This window comes from Manis javanica, chromosome 16 (genome assembly GCF_040802235.1).
Source record: "Manis javanica isolate MJ-LG chromosome 16, MJ_LKY, whole genome shotgun sequence".
NCBI lineage: Eukaryota > Metazoa > Chordata > Mammalia > Pholidota > Manidae > Manis > Manis javanica.
In genome coordinates, this window is record NC_133171.1 from 37,654,858 (window position 1) to 37,675,949 (window position 21,092).

At 42.0% G+C, this 21,092-nt stretch overlaps 2 protein-coding genes across 3 annotated transcripts in view; both read left to right on the forward strand.

The window, feature by feature from the left end:
* Nucleotides 1-39: 39 nt before the first annotated feature.
* LOC140846850 (uncharacterized) lies at nt 40-20,357 on the forward strand. 2 transcript variants are annotated; one of them, XM_073224907.1, is made up of 2 exons: nt 40-2,395; nt 20,215-20,357. In XM_073224907.1, the coding sequence occupies exon 2, from the start codon at nt 20,238-20,240 to the stop codon at nt 20,355-20,357; it is 120 nt and encodes a 39-aa protein (XP_073081008.1). In that variant the 5' UTR covers nt 40-2,395; nt 20,215-20,237. The 2 variants fall into 2 exon arrangements, with proteins under 2 accessions (XP_073081008.1, XP_073081007.1); XM_073224906.1 differs by lacking the exon at nt 40-2,395 and adding an exon at nt 2,406-2,679.
* The window catches only part of CILK1 (ciliogenesis associated kinase 1), a 34,670-nt gene continuing 33,927 nt past the window's right edge, over nt 20,350-21,092 (forward strand). The window contains exon 1 of the mRNA XM_017671901.3: nt 20,350-20,487. Coding sequence (XP_017527390.1) covers nt 20,387-20,487 — 101 coding nt within the window. The 5' untranslated portion in view covers nt 20,350-20,386. The remainder of the gene's footprint in view (nt 20,488-21,092) is intronic.

Sequence of the window (21,092 nt, forward strand, 5' to 3'; positions counted from 1 at the left end):
AGCCCAGTGAATGCTTATGCAAAGTGGAACGCGCGTAACCTCAAAAATATCTGTAACTCAAATGGAGGGTTGAGACCCTACGGCAAGCAGCCCTAAAGGGCATCAAACGACGCTCGGGACGGTCGCTGCATGCTCGTCGGTGACTCTGGCTAGAGCCATCCCAGACGTGCAGGGAGTGAAACTCCACTACAGGTTAGAGCAACTAAACTTTTCAAAAGCACGGGTCTGGAGGTCGAGGAAAAGACTGTTTGGAAGAAAACTCAGCGACCGCCAAGCCCTTTCGCACTACGGATCCCATCATGCAACGGGGGCATGACGCTAAGACTCCAGGGCCTCGAAACCCGAGTCCTGCGGGGACTGCGCCCACGAGACCCTGGGGTTTGTAGTCCGCTGTTTCGCGTAGCGCGCTGGACTCTGCACACAGTATTCGCCCAACCTCTTAAAGCTCAAACACCTGGTGTCACTTCCACAGCGGCCACTCATCAAGTGATATATATATATTTCCACATTTCACATGGTTTTAAATACGAAATTGTACACGCTCTGTTGAAAACCTACAGTTTAACAGGCTCTTCGTTCTGCAAACATGTACGGAGCTTCTGAAGTTTCTAAAGTTTCTTTTAGGTGCCAGATACTAATAGTGGTCAGGATTCCAAAACGCTATCTATGTTCAGTAAGTTCAGAGTTTAAAGCTCTTGGCTATCATTTTATTCTAGAAATCTTAGAATTGCAGTACGTCTTCGGCAGACAAAGATGATAAAGGAGACGGGGGCAGATGGTGAGCTTCAATAAGGAAGCCCAACTGCTGTCTTTTAATATTCGGATGGGTATGTTCGGAAGGGCATGTTTTATTTGCATCCTAAATCAGCTACCTATGAATAGTACCTTCATGTTTAACGGAGGCCAAAAATGTAATAATTTTTAGCTTTCAAAGGTGGCTTTAGGGTTTAGGTCCTCACAATGACTACAATTGGATTTTGAAATTTAAATCGGGGGGAAAGATTAGATGAAAGGATTTGTAATAGAAGAAAATGATATATGTGATTCATGAATACAAAACATTAGTTTTGTAGATGAAGAATGAGGTACTGAAATATTTTCCGAACTAGTCTATTACATTAAACATATTGAATACTAATTTATCTTGGTCAGTTAACACAGATGATTTCTATTCTAGCATATAAACAAAGCTTAATAAAATAACTAGTATTTGTAACAATAACTTAAGCACCTATTTTATATATAAACAGTTTGCCACCTTAGCCATTTAAAAAATGTTATGTGTCACAGCTACGAATTTAGTATTTTAGATCACTATCCTCTGTATCCACTAGACCTCTTTACAGGGTTATATTGTCTCATCACATTATATTTACAATGTTATCATTTTCCCCAGGCTGGAACTGCTGACCTAATCCATTTACCAACTCAGTGAACCCTTGTTAAAAGTAGAACAAGACAGTCCTTCTATTTGCCAGGTAGACTTGCTTGGACAACTGAATTTAACTAAAACCAGTTATTTTAGGTATTTTTTTAAAAATCACTTTTCATGGGTATAGTATATGATTTGTTAGGCTCCCTCGTTTCCCTATTTTTTGATAATGACTTTCCATTTTCATTTGCCATATGGTTTGGGTGTTATATAGGTAAATATAAAGGTAAATAAATGTTAGACATTTACAAGATAGCCAGATGACCCTGTCCCATTGGGGACAGGAAGTCTAAGGAAGTTTGACTGTCTTATATCTTACATCAAAAGGAGGAAGAAAAGAGGGATTCAGGACTTCTGCATAGAGTCTTTAGGAAAAAAACAATGTCATCAGTTCTTAGAATTCAAAAATAAAAATAGGGAGAAGAAACTGATATGGTGGTTAGCTGGGGGATTTAAACTCAGAGAAAATTAGACTGTTTCCACCTGGATGAAAATGCAATCCTTCAAACTAAAGTTGCTAACAATGTAAAAACTCTTAGGGTTCAAATAAATGCCAACTGGTAATCAGTTGTGTTTTATTTTAAATATTTTTTATTGTGGGAAATAATCTATAACACAGTTTACCACCTTAGCCATTTTTGAGTATACAATTCAGTGGCATTGATTTCATTCACAATGTCGTGCAACTTCAGTTACGTTTTTTAAAATGTTTTCAGGAAAATTTTTTCCCCATGATTACCTAAAATGAAATGTTCTCCGAACGTGCATCGAAGCCTCCAGTTCTAAATTTTGAGGCCTTATGAGGCCGATCTGCAATAAGAAGGGCGTTTGGTGCGGGAGGTCGCGTTCGTGGTCAGCTCGCCGCTGGAGTCCCTGGGCCGGCAAGGAGCGCAGTGGCCGGGCGCCCCCGGGCGGCGGGGACGCGGTGCAGAGACGCGCTGGGCCAGCGAGGGGAGCTGCAGGGTAAGTTTTCCCAGGGAAAGCGGCCGGTCGTCCCCACCAGAAGCCTCCCTGCCTTTTGTTTGTTTTCCTGCTGGAGGCTGGAGAGCGGCCGGGTTCCTGCGCTCCACCATGCGCCGCGCGGTCCGTGCGTCTCGCCGGACCTCCCGAGCGTCCCTGCCCGGCCCCCTCGGCCTGTCCTAGCAGGGATCGCTCCCATCCCCAGCTCCCGAGCAGGCTGCTGCGCCCCACTCGCCGAGGAGCTGCGCTCACCGCAGGGGCGGCCCCCGCCTGCGTTCGCGGCGCCAGTAAGTAGGATCCGGGATTTAGGGGCTTCTGCCGGTCGACCTGTCACTCGGGGTGATGGACTGGAGCTGCGGAGGGACCCCTTTCTCGTGTCTCCTCACGGGATTGGAGGGGGTGGAAGTGGCGAACCGGCTGTAGTTTCTCTTCGAGGTCCTGTGGGTCTCTCCCTTTTGGCATGAAAACTCTGGTTTCTTGCGAGTCTGGAAGATTTTGCTGAGTGGTTTACCGTTCAGTGTTAAGAGGGGAAAGATCTTGCTGGATCTGAAGCCCCTTTAGCAGGATGCGGAGGACTTGCTCTTGGAATTTTCCGGACTAGGCCTTTGGCCGTCCCGCAAGGGGTCTGAGCAAGGATCCTCACACATTGATGTGCAACCATTTTTCAGAGGGTTTCTTTCTGCTCTGATTTTTTTCATAATAATCTGAGTAGGTGTTATGAGAGGGATGTTGAAGGGTTTTCCAGAACAACCGTTTCTTTTGTAATGTGTCTTTTAAAAGTTTGATGCTAACCCTGAGGGCTTTTACTTTTACTTTCAAATATTAAAGTAGATTATTGTGTCATTCTGCAGAAAAGTGTATTCATTTCCACTTATAACTGAGTAAAGATCTGTTTTTGCTGAAGCTGGACTGTGTTAAGAGAATAACAGCCCTGAGTTTTGCATGCAGGTCTAGATTTCTCTAAGGTATTGGCACTTGTGTTTTTTCTTTAGCCTGGAGCGCTCTGTAGCAATAGAGGTTTGACAGCTACAGGTTTTCATTGCTCACATTTTCCTGTGAATGGGCTTTAAGGATGTGCCCGGTTAATGAATTGTACTATTGTTGAATCTAAAATTAAAACAAGCCTTTAAATGTGTGTGGTCAACATATAAATTATTAAGAAGAATTTGTCTCAACTATGTGCCAGCTGTGCTAGGAGTTAATATATGCATAAATATGCACATTTGAAATAGTTTCTGAACAAAGCTATGAGATTTCATAAAGCGTGTTTAAGGCCTTCATATCTATTTGAAGACCAGTACTTCTAAAACACTAGGAATTGGGTGTAGAAATGAGAGCAGGGCTGGGATTCTGTAGTAAAGTGGTATCAGTTACCACTGCCCCCTTCCCTGAGGCCCAGCCCTCAACAATGACCTGCCCACTTTTTTTTTTTCCCCCTGTCCCCTTCTCCAGTCAAGACTGATGGCTGAGCGGGAGTGGGCAGCCATGTTTCTTAGTGAGATTGGTTTAGTTTTAAATGATGGAATGATCTTAGAGGGTTGATGGAGCCTTGAGTAGGCAGAGGTCTGTCTTCCCCGCCAAGGGAACTTAGCATTTAGTCACAAAGAAATTATTTTTCTCTCTTCCCTACAGACTGTGTGTAAAGGAGCTACTAGGATAGAGGATAGGCCTTTGGGCCTTTATTTGTTGACTGTTCAACATCATCAAAGCTCTTTTTATATTTTCATTGTTTTATTCTCATTGCTTTTTTGGGTTCCTAATAATCCAGTCAATCTTGAACTTCTGGAATTTTCTTTAACCATCTTTTCATTCATTTCCTTCATCCTTTGTATCAGTGAGTCATTGAGACCTTTGAAATGTGGTTGATACCAATCCCTCCCTCCATATTCTAATCTAGAACTTTACTCTGCCTCCCTTCAGCCTGGGGCAGCCTCTTCTTCGCTTAGCCTCCCAAGACTGGCTCTTGTAAGTCCTCAGGAAATGTTTGCTGAATGAATGAATGAATGAAGAATGAATGAATGGATGAAACTCTCCCCCTTCTCTTCTCTTCAGCGTTTGTTGTCTGTCTAACCTTTTAAAACTGTGTCACTTCAAGTCTCTCCTGGGCTTGTGACCTTCATTTAGTTCCTCTCCATTCTCTGACATTTCAAGTCGAAAGTAATCTGCCTGATTTTTCAAGGCCTTCCATAATCAGGCCTCACCCCTCCTATCTAAGTCCTGTTTGTAGTTCAGCACCCCTCCTTGCACCCTACGGAGTTCAGTCTTCTTGCTAGCCTGCGAAGCCGGCCAGGTGCATTTCCAGTGCACTGTTTCTGGTCAGATTGTTCTCCCTAGAAACTCCCTCCCTTCTCTCTACTCCCCTGTACAAATTGTACCCATCTTCCAAGGAGGAGCCTAAGGCTTACTTCTCTTATAAGGTCTCCTCTAACTACTCATTTCTCTTTCTTTAAAATCTTAAGACACTTGTTTGTTAGCCCTTCATTATATTGGCTGTATCGATCTTTAATTGGTTTAGGTTATTTTAAGTCTCTTTAGGACAGGAGCTGTATTTTATGCATGCTAATGTGGTATTGTGGACTTTGGAGTCAGGTAGAATTGAGACCAGGGCCTGACTCCACTTCCTGCTCATGTGGCCTTCCTTGTGGAATTCTCCCAGCATTAGTCCTCTCACACGTAAAATAGGGAAAATGCCTCTGGTTGTGGTGTGCAGGTGGTCTGCGGTGCCTCAACAGTACCTGGAATGTCCTTGACAAATATCTGCTTATCCCTCAACAATGATTTGCAGAGGCCTGAACATGTAGCAAACATTTTATAGATGTTTGTTGACTGACTTGTAGACTGCAAGTCATGATGAGCCAGGAGGCCCTGAGGATGGGGCAGCCATGCAGTGAATCCTCTGTGAGTATTATCCTGCCCTTCCTTAAAATGGCTTGAGCTGAGGTTATTTCTGGCTATAGCTCTGCTTCTAGGATCTGTTTCTGCTTTTCCGTCAGAACCTTGCCAGGAACACTACTGCCTTCTAATTTTGTTTTTTCCTCATTGCCTCTTTTGCGGCAAGCTCCTCCATTTCATTTTGCAGGACCTTGCAGAGTTGGAATTGCACCTAGTCTTGCTATTTTTCTGCTTGTGGGGTATGTGTCAATGTCTGTATTTATAGCAGGACTGCTTGCCTGGTGGTTTCTTGGCAGAATTCTGGGTATGGTGACCTTTCTGTGTATGTTGATCTGTCAGTCTGTGGATAGTGTCTCACTTAACCATAAATTCTCTTACCAGCAGTCTTCGCCAGCCATGGCATTTTGAGGAGAGCCTATGACTAGCACGTCAAAAATGACCTCTCTGTGGACCTCAGTGTTTATGGTTGGTGTGGTTGACAGAGAGAATGTGCAAATAGAGGTGTGTGCGGTGTGACTTGCACATACACATATTGCTTGGGGTTATAGTGTAACCATGTCTGGGGTTGTGGCTGTGCTTACTTTTGAAACAGTTTTAACTTCCTTATCAATACATAGGTGTTCAGAAAATTACTTCATAAAAACAACTGGGTGAAGCAAATCATTTTCTGGGGCAAATTACACTGAAATGCTGTGTTGTGGTGGGAAGAAATGAGAGATGCCCTTACTTGCAGCCAGAGAAGTATAAACAATAGCACAGGGCTGTCTCAAGGAGGTGGTAAAGGTCGATGTGGCATTCAGGTTCAGTCTCTGCTCTTAGCAAGGTGCTGGTTCATGTTAGGAAAACATTAGTCATCAGATCCTAGGGAAATACTCAGTCTAAGCTGAAAGCTTCCATTCCTGATTTCCTTCCAAGGAAACTCAAGGGGCCTTGCATGTTGAGTCAGTGTCTGGCCGTGCGTTGAATGTGGAAACCTGTGTAGAAAGAGTTCTGGTGTTTGGACTCACCTGTGCAGCTGGAGTCAAACCCCAGGTTCCTTGATTTGTGATGTTGTCTCACAGTTTGAAAAAAACATGTCTTCGGAGATCTGCCGCTTTTTTTTACATGTGGTTCCAGATTAGCAATACATTCATATGCTTCTTATAAAAGGGGAAGTGGGGAGCATTTGATAGACTTTAAACTTTAATAGACTATTGAAACATTTCTTATATTCACACATTAAAAAATATGCTACTCAGAAGGTAACAAGGATTCTCTTCCTATTCGGTGGGTTTCTGGATCTCCTGTGTGAAGTGAGGATGTTGGATGAATGATCATCAAGGTCCCTTACAGGAAAAAAAAGTCTTATTCCATAGTGTGACATTTCCTCAACATTGCACTATGCTCATGTTGAATTTAGGTCCACTTGAATTTAGCAGTCAGTCTACACTTATTAGTACTAGGTTACATATTATCTTTAACTTTCTCCTAGGTTTTAAGTTTGTTATCCTAACTCAATTTTTTTAAATGAAAGGACCACAGCAGTGCCTCACCTTTCATTTGGTGCATTTTCCACCACCCTGGGGGCTCTTAAAAGCCACCTGATAAATGCACAGTGACAGCCAAAAGCTTGTGAGGACCACATATTTTGAGGAAAGATCAGTGTGATCATGTTGTACCATCCTATAGGTGTACCATGGCCTGTGACAAAGAGCTGATAATGTGGGACTATTATAAAATATAATGGCCCAGAGCTAAAAATGATAAAGCACTATGGTGTAATGTCCAGCTGCAAATTTGACAATATCATGAAAGTTACTATCTACATGAACTTGAAGATAATAATTAATGGTTTTGGCTTTTTGGACACTGTCTTTGAAAGAAAATTTAGTAAAGATTGATTTAACTCAGACAAAATTGGGTAAGAAAAAAGTAAGATACGTATTCCTACATGTTATTCTAGGTGTCAAAAAGCGAATGTTTTCCTAAATTAGTGTAGAGGCTTTCAGAAGGATTCATAATTTTTGTGCCCTAGTCCCCATATAGCTTTCCACAGTTTTGCAGAAAAATGGGGCATGGGAGTGGAAATGGGGCTGGGAGTATAAGAAAAATCACCTATAGACAAAATTACCCTTTACAAACCTATAAGATGCTCACCCATTAATTAATTTGTTCCTTCAACAGATCATCCTCGTGAGCACCTATTTGTGCCAGCAGTATGCCAGGGCCTAGTCCAGGTTCTGGGGACACAGTTGTGAATATAACAGAACTTCTGCCCTCAAAGAGCTTATATTCTCAGAATAAACACAGTTTGTATATGCAACCCTGTAACTCAGGGGTAAATGAAGCTTATGTGGAGACTGCTAAAGTGTTTCTGCTAACAAGACTTGCAGGCAGTTACTGCTTACTTTTGCCTCTTAGACTAGTGCTTTTTCCTGCATTGGGACAGCAGCCTCAAGGCCAAAAGAACCTTTATGTGGAATTTGCTCTGCCTTTACCTCAATAAAGAAGTGCACTAAAGATGCTTTCAGCTATTGCCTCAGCTGGAGTGACAGGACAAGGAAACCGGTTACTTAGTTCGCCTCTTCTGCTCCCCAGAAGATGTTCATGCCTTTACTTCCCTGTCCTCCTCCAACTGCAGCTTCTAAGGAAAGAACTACTACTTTCCTGTCTTGTTAAATAGATGTGCCTACTGCCTGTCTTGTTAAATAGATGTGCACCTGAACACAGCCGGGCCGTGCACTGACATGCTGTCTTTGACTGCTTTTGTGCTACGACAGAATTGTTGCATAGTTGTGACAGAGCCATAGAGCCCTCAAGCCTGAAATATGTACTGGCCCTTCACAGAAAATGTTTGCTGACCCCCTGCTCTAGTTGATTTTTATAGTAAGCCATTCCTTCCTTGATATGTTTTCTTTATTGGTTTCTTTGTTGTTACATGTGGTAGTGAAGCATCTTACAATGAGTGAGCTCAGCTCCTGAGTTATGTGCTGCAAGATTGCGTAGCGCTTGAATACCTGACATGTCCTCAGTCACTCCCCCATCTTCACCAGCTCCTACCTTGCCCACCTGTGAGACACAGGATTGTATCAGGCCGGACTATTGCCACCCTGCACAGCCTGCATCGGTGAGCTGGGGACTATCACCCAGCTCGTCAACAGTTTCACACAAGTCAGGGTGAAGCTGTGTCTCCTTACTTCCTTTATATGTCACTCCTCAGGTCTTCACAGTCCACAGCAGTCACACATAAGGATGTGTCCCAGGTGGAACATGATCTCTGAGTGATTGGAGACTTTTTTAGGTTGGGGGCACCACCCGTCTGTAATGCAGGAGAAGTGCTGGGAAGTGGGGGACCCTTCCAGTGGGATGAAGGGCCCTGGTGTAAGAGTTCTTTCCTCAGAAGCAGCAGTTGGAGGAGGACAGGGAAGTAAAGGCATGAACATCTTCTGGGGAGCAGAAGAGGCGAACTAAGTAACCGGTTTCCTTGTCCTGTCACTCCAGCTGAGGCAATAGCTGAAAGCATCTTTAGTGCACTTCTTTATTGAGGTAAAGGCAGAGCAAATTCCACATAAAGGTTCTTTTGGCCTTGAGGCTGCTGTCCCAATGCAGGAAAAAGCACTAGTCTAAGAGGCAAAATACTTAAAAGACATTTTTGCTAAAAAGTATATGGGCAGAAGCATTAGGTCCCAGAGAGGAAACTATAAACACAGAGGTACTGTTTTTAGTACCCTTTAAAAGAAAGTAACTCCTGGAAAGTGATGATACATTTGAACCCAGCACACCACACATAATTATGTGCCAGTTAAGGAAGAATGGGACTCAGCAGAGCCCAGAGAAGGGCCATTTCATGGTCTTGCATATAATCCAGTTTTCTTAGGAGGCCATATGAAAGGAATGGATACTTTTCCATGTGAAATGATTCAGGCTAAGGGAGAAGAGCTCCTATAAGGATCTGAATGGAGTAAGTGGGCCGGGAAGCCACGACTCCCACAGAAGCCCAGGTTTGTAAACAATGTTCTGTCTCCTATCTTAAAATACAAGTGATTGTGGCATTTATTCAACAACTATCAATATTTCAAGTAAAGAAGGGACTGCCATTCTCCCTATGCCCAGTCTCTGTTTCCCAGGCTGTGTATGAGCAAGGCACCGGATAGGAGCCGCTGGCCGTGAACAGATGGTCTTTGCTTCCCCTGAGGATTGACCCCGAGGGGAGGGAATCAGGGCAAATCACAGGAAGGTTTTCCCCAGTGTCACCTTGCCAGAAAAGCCACAACATTTATTTCAAAGATTTGCTGAAACTTTATTTCATATGCTGGACCTGAGAGCAAAATAATGCTGTAATTTTCTGCTAGTTGGGTGCAATCTTACCCAAAAGTCAGGTCCTGATCTGACAACACTTCTGTGATTCTCCCAGACTCTGTGGTTCCAGCATATGAAATATGGGCCCAGATGGCCTGCCTGCTTCAGCCTTTTTATAATCTATTTACCATTCTTCCATCTCAGAACTTTGAACATTTCTGATCAGGCCAAACAATTTGATTATCTTAACTTTGCATGTAAAGAAATAGAAGCACTGAGTGTGTTGAGGTACTTACTAAGGGTGGTACAGAGAACAAATAGCAAAGACTAAAATTCAAATGTTGACCATGCAAAGAGTAAGTCCTTCTGTGTTTAAGGGGAGTGTGAGGAGCGGGGATACAGAGATGAAGGAAGTGTGGTGAGTGGTCTGGCTTATACAGAAAGCAGGCCTGCTTGTCGCCGACCACCATGGAAGGTCAGCAGTGAGGTGGGGACAGGGACAGGGTGCTCTGGTGTCTCCAGAGAGGAGAGCCAGCTGTGTCTGCCCGTGCAGGCTGAGGCAGGAGGCTCTTAAGAGGTAGTGTTTGAGCTGGACTGTCAGGAAAGAGGAGTAGATTCTGAACTCTGGGGCCTGACTGAGGCGGTGGGGCACTGTTCCTGCCTGCAGGAGAGATGTCTTGTAGTGTACAAGGTACCTCTGGGCCAGTACCTTCTCTTTGCTAGCTTTTGTACATGTGATGGGGAAAAAAAGCAGAAACATTGATCCATTTTTTTTTTCCCCTTAGGCAAATACTAGCTTGATTTCTGACACAGAGAGTCACAGAATCACAGAGTATTAGAGCAGGACACCTCCTCACTTCATCAAGTCCAATGTCCTTATTTCACAGACAGTAGCCCCAAGGACTAAGGGACATTCTGTGTCATGAGGACCAGTGCCTGTGGCCCTACCAGTGTGATCTGGACTGGGTTGTGCAAATCCTAACTGGAGAATACTGATCAAACTGTTATCTTATATGTGACATGTATTTTACATCCCATTCTCTGTATATACTGTATTATGTGTACTGTAAAGGAAAAGAAAAAAACCGAGAAACTGGACCCAGAAGGTAGAGGGCCTGCATCAAGCAGTATTGTGGGAAAAAGACCTCTGTGTAGGGTTTGTCAAAAGACTGGATGTGTTGTAAAAAATGTATGTGTCACCTTATCAAAGTGACAAAGTAGGAGACAGCCTGGAAAAAAACTTAGCTTTTGCCAGAACTAGGGTTTTGGACAATCTAAAATATGTAACAGTCACAAAAAGATTAAATGATTCTGTTTGGATTCAAGAGAGCCCTAAATGATCCCGGCACCGGAGACCTTGACCTAGTGATGTGAAGGCAACTATCAGCCTGGTGGGCAGGGCTTCCTCTCCCTACTCTGGAAAGCAGAGGGCCGACTCCTGATACCAAGTATTAAAAACCCAAGGAGAAGGTGGTTTATTCTCCAGGATGGGCGACATTCAAACATCACTGCATCATTTGCTATTAAAAGCAGTCACCAAGGCTGTAAGCTCAGCATCTGTGTGAAGAGTCATTTGAGTTGAAACGGGGACTCAGTCTCTCTTTGTCTGTGTTCACTTTGCCTTCTGCAGAGGCAGTAGGAGCTGGCGAGGTCCCTGCAGGGCTCGCAGATGTTTGATTGTAGAATGAGGCCAACTAGAGCATGCCCACATCGCTGGTATCCATATTCGGACTTTGAACCACAAAGGACTTCTAATTCCTCTCGTTCTCAGATCCTCAACACTTTTCATGATCTCTAGATCTTTTGCAGCCTTTCACTTGAGTTTGGTACAGTTGGCCTGGCTTCCTGTCTCCATTCTACAGCTTAATAGTCGTATAACCTTGGACAAGTAACTGTGTCTCCATTTCTTTATCTAGAGAAGGGGGTGGGGGAGTGATAATAACAGTATTGTGGACAAGTTCTTTGTGTTTGTTTCCTTATCTGTAAAATAGAGTTAAAAATAATAGAACCTACCTGGTTCATTGTAAGGGTTGAATAGATGGATGTATGCAAGGCACTTACAACAATATAGTATACATAGTTTATTTGCTATATTAGGAAGCTAAGTGTGGATTAATTATGGTGATTGATTTATCCAAGTTAATTTTCAGTCAGAGCAGTATTTAAAGTACTTCCTTAGTACTTAGCTAATTTGCAAGAGTGGGTGGGCTGCTACATTCCATTCACTTCTCAGGCAGTGTTGACTGTCTATACCGGGAGCTGTGAATCCAAATGCTGTCAGGGGCAGAGGGGAAAATGTACAAGATTCAAAGAAGCCAGGTATGTGTGTTAAGCAGCACGGAATTGCTCTTCTTTTTAAAAGAGAACTTTTCTTTTCCTCCAATTTTGCTTCAAGCATGAGTTTTTTTCCCGGCTGTCTCCTACTTTGTCGCTTTTGATAGACATATGGGAACAGAGAAATATTTTCTTCCAGTAAAACAAGTGGCAACTAAAAAAAAGTGGCACCTGACAGATTCACTTTAGGGACAATAGGGAGGATGGGGCCTGTGATGAGCTGAAGAGCCCAGGTCCGTCTAAGGGGATGGGGACAGTGCTTCTCTAGCTTCTTGTTACCGTACAAGGAACCGAGCTGTTAGCTCTTCGGTTTTCCCAGAGAACCCCCAAATCCCAGTTTTTACATGAAAATTCCTCTTTTTAAATTCAAAGCATCCCTCCGAATTCAGGTCTCAGGCTGCTTGCAGCTGCTCATCTACACAGCATAGCATCTCCACATGCTTATGTCATATTCTGAGATTTCAGCCAGAACTGTGAAGTTTTGTCCACTGTGCAAAATTAAAGAGAAATGCTGTCTGTATTTCAAAAGGGAATGCATTGTCCATCGGGTAAGCACAGACTTCTGATTTCATTGCTAAAACACTCAACTTTGAATGAAAACCACTGCTGCGCTAATTGAGATCATTCACTGAAAGTCTTTGGGAGGTGTTGGAGACCTATAGGCTAACTAAAGTCCCCCAAAGATACCAGGTCCTAATCCCTGGAACTTGTGAATGTCTGCTTATATGACAAAGTAGACTTTACAGATGCAATTAAATGAAGGAATTTGAGATGATGAGATTAACCTGATTATCTGAGTGGGCCTAAGTGCAAACGCAAGTTCTGTAAGAGAGAAGCAGAAGGCAATTTGACACACAGAGAAGGGAATGTGACAACAGAGAGAGATTGCAGTGATGTGGCCAGAGGCCAAGGAATGCCAGCAGCCAGCAGCCAGCAGCAGCGGGAAGAGACAAGCAATGGATTCCCCCTAGGGCCCTGGAGGAAGGGCTGCCTCTCCACCTCAGTGCGGAACTGGTTTCAGACTCCGGCCTCCAGAACTGTGAGAGAATCAGCTTCTGTTGTTTCAAGCCACCCAGTTTGTGGTAATTTGTTACAACAGCCATGGAAAACTAATGCAGATAGTAAGGAAAACTTGACATTTAAAAAAAATTTAAATGTTTAAAAAAATCAGTATATGTGTAAGTGACATGTCCTTAACTGGAGAAATTAGCCATTAAAGATTAAGCTGTAAATTAAAGCCATTAGATCCAAAGCCTTCCTTGAGATTCCCAGCCACTGGTCCGCAAAGTGACTTCTCCTTTCTTGGGTACCTATAGCACTCTTGCTGTCTGCACCTCTCCCAGGAACTTACCCAGCTACCCTGCCTCCTGGTCATTGTGTCTGTTCCACCTCCCTAGCCAGATGGAAGTTCTCAGAGGCCAGATCCACCACCCACAACTCTTTGGTTCTTTTATCTCAGAACTGAGCATAGTGTCTTATGCATAATTTTTCACTTGAGTGATTTTTGTTGATATTTTAACTTCTTGAGCATATTTCAGATATTCCTGTATTTCTATATTGTGCAACAAAAGTGTGGGTAAAACTCACAACCATAGAAGACATAATAGTTGGCCCTTTTACCAATTGTTAAGAGCCCAACAGTAGAACCTGTCTCCTACTAATGGACTGAGATCTGAATGGAATGACTTACAGACAAAATGTGGAGAGGAGCAGACGTGATGTGCTTGAGAGAAACCAGAATGATATGATGGTGGTTTGTTTTTATGAGACTGAAAACTTGAGTTAGCTACAATTTAAAAAATTGGTTAGCTTAGTGGCTTTTGTTCTAAATGAGCATTGCAAATACTGAGTTAAAATACACTGATGTGCCCAGCTTTTTATTGCACATATGCATTTCATACCTTTGATATTTGTCTACTTCTTTCTTTGAAGAACTGACTCCATAGATGTAGATGTCTCTCATCAAGTATCAAAGAAGAATGGACAATTGAAATATTCTTCAAAACTATGCTCACGACAAGAGGTCGATCCATTGATTGATTGATCTGCCACCTCCTGTATAGAATTCCGTATTTTGTCTCTTAAGTCAGTAGCCTTAGTCCACTGTGTCAGGAATGCTTTCAGCTGTACTTGATCAAACACCTGACAGTGGCTTCAGCAACAAAGACCTTTAATTAGGTCACATGACAGATCTAAGGCAGATGTTTTCTGGGATCATGCAGTGGATATCTTCAGGGACTCAGCCTCTTTCTTTCTTTTCATCCATCCTCAGCAGATAGGATTCTCATCTTTAGAGCTGACTTCTCATAGTCACTGGAAGACCGTCTCAGCCCTAAATATTACGGTTTTATTCAGCTATGTTCAAGACAGAGATGTGGGCAACCTCTTTGTCAACTGTCTATCAGGCTGTAGATTCCTTCTCAGAAGCCCTTTACTTCCCACCAGCTCACTTTCCTTTCCATCTCAAGGCAGAGCCATAGTCCCATTCTTAAACAGTTTGTAATAGGAAGTGAACTTGCTTGGCTTACATAGATTAGAGTTCATGCCCTGGGGCCATAGTAGGACATCACTGATTATGTTGAATCCTGAATAAAATCAGGCTTTTGTGCATGAAACGAGAAGGGGAGTGTGGCCACTGGGTGTATCAGCAATGGTGTCTGCTGTATCTCCCTCCCTTTTTTCTAGTGCATCATCCCTGTTGTTTTTCCAGAGCTGCAGAGAATTTTTCTTCTTCACTTTCAGGTATGACGTGAGTCATCATATGCAGGCCACCACAAAATGATGAACAACTCAACAATACTGACTTACATAGATTTAATCACTTCCTGTTGGTACGTGCTTAGAGTTGACTATAGGTTGACTGGTACCTCTTCTCTAAGGCTAATTTGAATAATGCCACTTCATCTTTTTGGTATAGGAAAAATTTACTAGAGTAGAGAGTAGAAAGCTCAGACAGTGGCTGTGTTGGTTCTCTGGATCCATACATAGCGCAACTAATCTTTCTCCCTTATACCCCTTTGTGCGCTGGAAGCAGTGATCATGGCTTTCTAAGTCTCCTGTCTTTCAGGTATTCAGTGTTTCTTCAACACTTGTATTGTGCTTTTATTTAAGGCCCCTCATTCTGCTTTTTAATATCTCTCTTAAGGTTTGTCATCCAAAGTTCAGACATCCAGAGTTGTGCAATGTATCAGTTTGTCTGAATGCTGTGCCCCTCACAAGGACACCAGTAATACATTATCTTTGGAAAAAAAATAAAACAACCTTAGAACTACTTGTAGCTGCCTTCTGAGCATCTCCAAGGAGAGGTTTTGTACAAACCTCAAATTCAACACCTTAGAAAACAGGGCTCATTGTTTCTCTACCTGTCATCCAAGTGACACTTACACACATACCTACTCCAGGCCTTCCTCCTCTTCTGTGTAAGGCTCAGCCAGTCCGCGGCCTCAGTCAGGTCTTCAGCACGCATCGCCTGGACCGTTGCAGTACTCTCCAAACTAGACTCTGCCTCTAGTCTCTATTCTAACATGTTCCTCATGTCATTTTCCTACTTAAAAACCCTGGAGAGCTCCTCTCTGAGGGGTAATGAGCAAAGTCCTACTTGAGAAATATACCCCTTCACAGTTGGACCCCACCCTAAGTTTCTAGCCATTTCCTTGCCACCCTCCACAGGTTTTGTGCCCTAGTCCTGTACTTCACAGACCTGGTTGCACATTAGAATCACCGGGAGGGCTTTCTTAACTACTGAAACTCATTTTCTGCCACTTACCTGACTTTTAAAGGTGAGGTCAGGGCATCAGTATTTGTTAAAATTTCCCCAGGTGATTCTAATGTTCAGCCAGGGTATGAACCCCCATATTCTTGCCCTCTTGTGAGCATGCCAACATCTTGTACCCACCAGCCTTTTGCACACAGTTCCTCTGTCTGTAATTCTCTCTTACTTTTCTGTATAACAAAATCTGCTCGTTCTTTAATACTTCAGTACTACCCCTTCCCTGTAGTGTTGTCAGGTCTCTGCCTTCTCCCAAGTGTTGGTTGCTCTGTCTACCGTATTATCATAGCACCTACATTTTTCATGTCCATTTCAATTATGAGTTATGTAGAGGAAGGACCCTTACCTTATCCATAATCCTTGCACCCCCCCAAAACCCGAAGACTTGCATAATGATTAGCATCTCAGTAAAGGTTGAATACAATTATACACTGTCAACCTGACATCAGGGCCTGAAGAGACACTAGTCTGATCCATTGTACAGTCCTTATGTAATTACCTGAAATCATAGAAAATTAAAAAGCAACTACCAGAGCATGGAGAGTGTCAAATCTTGCTAGAGTAATTGAATTTCATTCTGTGTTAATATGGCAAATTGTAACTAGGAGGAGTTGTTAGGATGACTGTTTGTTGAATGAATGACCAACTCTAGCTTTATTTCAATAAAGTTCTTAATTCTTTCATAAAAAGCTTTCTCAGTGATAATCTATGAAAGCATTGTCCCAATGGTACAATTCAAGTGGATGAGGAAGTGGTAGGAAGAAAGGCTTGTATGATTAATAATTAGTAGATATTAATCTGTAGCATAATGCTGTTGGAAAAAAAGTCAGGGAAAGTCATATGCTGCTGGAATGTAGATCATTATAAAGTTGTGGTCACAGTTCAGCAAGAAGATGGAGAAATGTGTGAGGATTCAGAGATGAATGCCAAAGATAATTAAAAGGAATGGAAAATAAGTCCTATGAGGAAAGGTTGTGTAATTAAAGCAGGGGAAGGGTGAGAGACAGAGAGACACACATTTGATTACAAATTTCATGTAATAGCACAGTTCTATGAGACAGTTTCTTTATATCCAGGAAAAACTAAGTGTGAAGAAATTTACTTAAATTAGAATAGGCAAGTTGTAGTAGGACATTAAGAAAATATTCTAAGTGGATGACAAAATGCAAATCTGTTCATGTTATTTTGAATTAAAAAAACTTAAATTGACTTTCTTTTGTCGCTAGGCCAAAACCTACATTAAAAAAAAAATAAAGCGTTTAATTTATTAGCTAGCTGATATTTGACAAATCAAGGTTTCAGTGATTTTAAGGAAGATGATTAATGCAACAGTGGTTTAGGAATTTTAATTTGTTGGACAGTGAAACTATGAATGATGCAGAAATCATAAGTCATATCAAAACAGATGGAGATAAATATGAAAAAGAAGAAAAAGAGAGGAAAACAAACGCAGAGTCAAAAATGGCTTTTGTGGTGGTTCAAATACACCTTCTATGTCATGTTGAGATGGAGCTTGAATCCAGAACAGTCCATGTAGTAACCACAAAGTGGAGGGGCTGGAATTATGGCAACGTTCTGTCTTATAAGCAAGTTAGTAACAGGTTTTATTAAATAAATCTACATTTGTATGTTTGGAGCCGAAATAAAATGTTTAATTATATGCATCTTTTAAAAGATTCTCCTCCTCTACCATTTTGAGGAGAATTAAAAAAAATTTTAATCTCGAATAATTTTAAACATACAGGAAAGTTGCAAGAATTCCCTAAACCTTTACCCAGACGTACCTATTTGTTAACATTTTACACCATTTGTGTTCTCTCTCTATCTCCACACACACACACACACACACACACACACACACACAATCTTTGTTCTACCCTCTTGAGAATAAATTGAATGCATCATGATCCTTTTCTATAAATCCTTCAGGGTACATTTTCTAAGAATGAGATTGTGCTCTTTCAGAACCACAGGACAGACATCAACTTACTAAATTTAACAGATAGCGATACTTTCATCTAATTTCCCATCCATATTCCCGTTGTCTCCACTGACCCAATAATGTCCTTTATAGCATTTTCCTCTCCTGCGGCACAGAATCCAGTCAAAACCTATGTTGGCTGAAATAACATCTCTAACAAAAGTGCAGTTCTGTCCTTCCAGTTTCCAGCTCCCCACCTTTCCTCCACCCCAGGTCCAAGTGCCTGTGCATTTGTTTCTGCTTCTCGGGGTGCTAGACCATCTTACCTTACAAACCACCTACTTGAGTTGTTCTTTCAAGACTGAGTCTTTAATGAAGATTCTTCTGAAATCAACCCAGCCGGAAGCCAGGGGACTTTCTCCTTAACCCCCCATGTCTGATAGCATACCCCAAGGGTACTTGAAATATCTTTGTGCATATTCATAAGTACATGTGTGTGCCCCCTCCTCCCACCCACCGCCCTCATGCCCTGCCATGAGACTCTAAGATTTTTGAAAAAAGGGACCATATTTTATTGGCCTTTGTATCCCCAGATGTTAATATAGTATCTGTCACATAGGAGGAGCCTTATAAATATTTGTCAACCAGCAATAGAATACATGACTGTAAAGAGCTGCTGAAGTAAGTTGTAGGGAGGCTGATCTTGTGAGTTTCAAGACAAAGGCAAATGCCCCTTTAACCAGGGGCCTTAAAATGGTTCTTGGGGAAGGAGAATAAGTTTAGAGATGGGGTAGAGCTTGATTTCTACAAACTCTTCCAGTTACATGACAGAGTGAGGTGAAATCAGCCATAACCTTTACTGTTCTTAAGGTTTCTCCAGGTCACACACAGTCTTCACGAGAACATAAACTGGTTTCTTTTTTGATTCCCGACTAATTTAGACTTCCAGAAAAGTTGCAAAAATAATATAGGTTCCTAGAAATCCTTCACTCAGCTTACCCTAATAGTAGTATCTTCTGTAACCATGGAACAGCAGTCAAAACCAGGAAATTAGCATTGGTACAATACTGTTAGCTAAACCACAGGCCTTAATCAAATGTCATCAACTTTTTCACTACTGTCTTTTTTCTGTTCTGGGTTTCTATTTAGGGCCTCACTTGTCTTTTAGTTGTCATGTCTCCTTAACTACCTCCATCTATGATGGCTCCTCAGTCTATCCTTGCCTTTTATGATCTTGACACTTGAGAAGAATATTGGTCAGTTATTCGTAGAACGTCTCTAATTTGGGGTTTGTCTGTAGTTTTCCCATGACTCGATTGAGGTTCTCTGTTCTCAGTACCAGTGACATTGTGCCCTTCTCAGAGTGTCATATGCAGGGCTCATGATGTCATATGTCACATTAATGGTGATACTGAATTTGATCACTTGAGTCAAGGAGGTTTCTGCTGGGTTTTTCCCTGTAGAGTTACCTTCTTGGTCTTTGAAGTTAGTAATACCTTAGAGATACTTTGAAGCTGTGCAAATGTCCTATTTCTCCTCAAACTTGTACCCATTAATATTTGCATCCATCAGTGAATCTTGATGCAACAAATCTTACTGTGTTGTTTGCCCAATAGTGAATTTCTTAATTCCCTCTTCCCTTCTACATTTGTTGATTGGAATTCTTACAGAAGGAGAAGCTACATAGGCTAGATTTCAATGCAGAATGTAGCAAGCTTATTATTTTCTGCTTTTCTGATTCTTCAGATAATTAGTTTGGCAGCTGTATTTTTAAAATATGCTTTTAATATTTATATTTAAGCATTTGCATTAATGTTTTCTTAAAGTCATTGAAATCACTTAAGTAAGTACTGCATTTTCTTAATCATATGCAGACTGAATGACTCAATTTTATAAAGGAAAAATAAGTGACTTATTACTAAAAAAAGAACTCAATGACTTTAAAAAGGTCATGCTCAATGTGAAGGCCTTAAAAAACTACTAGATCTTCATTTAGCTTCTGTATGTTTAGTAGTAAAAATAATAGTATTGATGCCTAGCCTCAAATAGTTTATGGAGCACATGTAAGTTCCATATCAGGAGAACTTCAATTTTGGCATTTCTTGGCTTTTATATGTTTGCATTGTTAATCATGGCCAATTTCACAGAACACAGAATATTTAGCACAGATTCTTACAACTCAACAGTTTTCATCAACCATAGTTATGCAGATTTTCCCACATGGTTAGTCAGCAGAAAAACACTGAATCACAGCCAATACATTTGTGAGCCAGTGACTAGTTCATTTTCCAAGGATGGTATCACCAGTTCTATAAACAGTTAGAAAAGAGCATTATTTAGACCAGAGGTTGATAAACTTTTTCTGTAACAGGCCAGATAATAAAAACTTTAGATTGGGAAGGCCACACAATCTTTGGTGCAACTGCTCAACTCTGCTGTTGCTGTGTGAAAACAGCTGTAGACAATATGCAAGTGAATGCATGTGACTGTGTGCCAATAAAACTTTATTTACGAGAACAGGTGGCAGGCTGGGGGTTATAGTTTGCCAACCCCTGATTTAGAGTATGAAAATACACCGATTTAAAATGTACATTAGCATTTATCCTTGTCTCTCATGTTTCTTGACAGGCAGAAGACCGATCTTTGAAAATATGTATTTGGGGGATAGTGGCGTTGTATTGAATACCTTAGGCTGGTGCTGCCATCGAAAAATCTGGCTACACTCTGGGGAGGCCTGCTTCTGCTGCGGGACGGCACCACCTCGGCTCTGAGATGAGTGTCAGGCCCGAGCAGGCACACCATGAATAGATACACAACAATCAAGCAACTTGGGGATGGAACCTATGGTTCCGTCCTGCTGGGAAGAAGCATTGAGTCGGGGGAACTGATTGCTATTAAAAAGTAAGTGTTGTCTTTCACTCTCATGAATTCATCCTCAACTGCACCTTGTCAACGTTGCTCTAACTCTACCCTCTCCATTCCCTGTCTTTGGAAAACGTTCTGAAGCGGTGTGGGTAGAAGGCATGAAGAAGAGTCTTAGACAGTTGATTTCTGTAGCTAGATGGTTGTTGACTCAGGAACCTGATGTTAGAGGTCTTACGCACATTCCCACATGGATTTACTACTTTGCATGCAGCACCCGGACTCTTTCAAAGCATCTTCTCACAATGTGAGGTAAAAGCAAACAGGTTAAGAAACATTTTATAGGAAAGGAAATGAAAACTCTGAGAAATTAAGTGACCTAATTTAGATCATTTATGCATGTGGTAGTCCGGTGACCTCTGTCTTGTTCTCCCCACCCCACTTACCCTTGCAGTTTGAGTCCAGACACAGTGCATTAATTATCTGTTGCTGTGTAACAATTTACCCCAAGAATTAGTGATTTAAAGTTACGCACATGTATTATCTGCAGGCCACGAGTCTGGGCATGGCTTGGCTGAGTTCTCTGCTCTAGGGTCTCTCGTAAGGCTACAGTTGAGGTGTTGGCCAGTGCCGGGTCTCATCTG

Coding starts and splice junctions, on each gene's coding strand:
- LOC140846850 (XM_073224907.1), top strand. CDS start 20,238: ATGTATTTGGGGGATAGTGGCGTTGTATTGAATACCTTAGGCTGGTGC.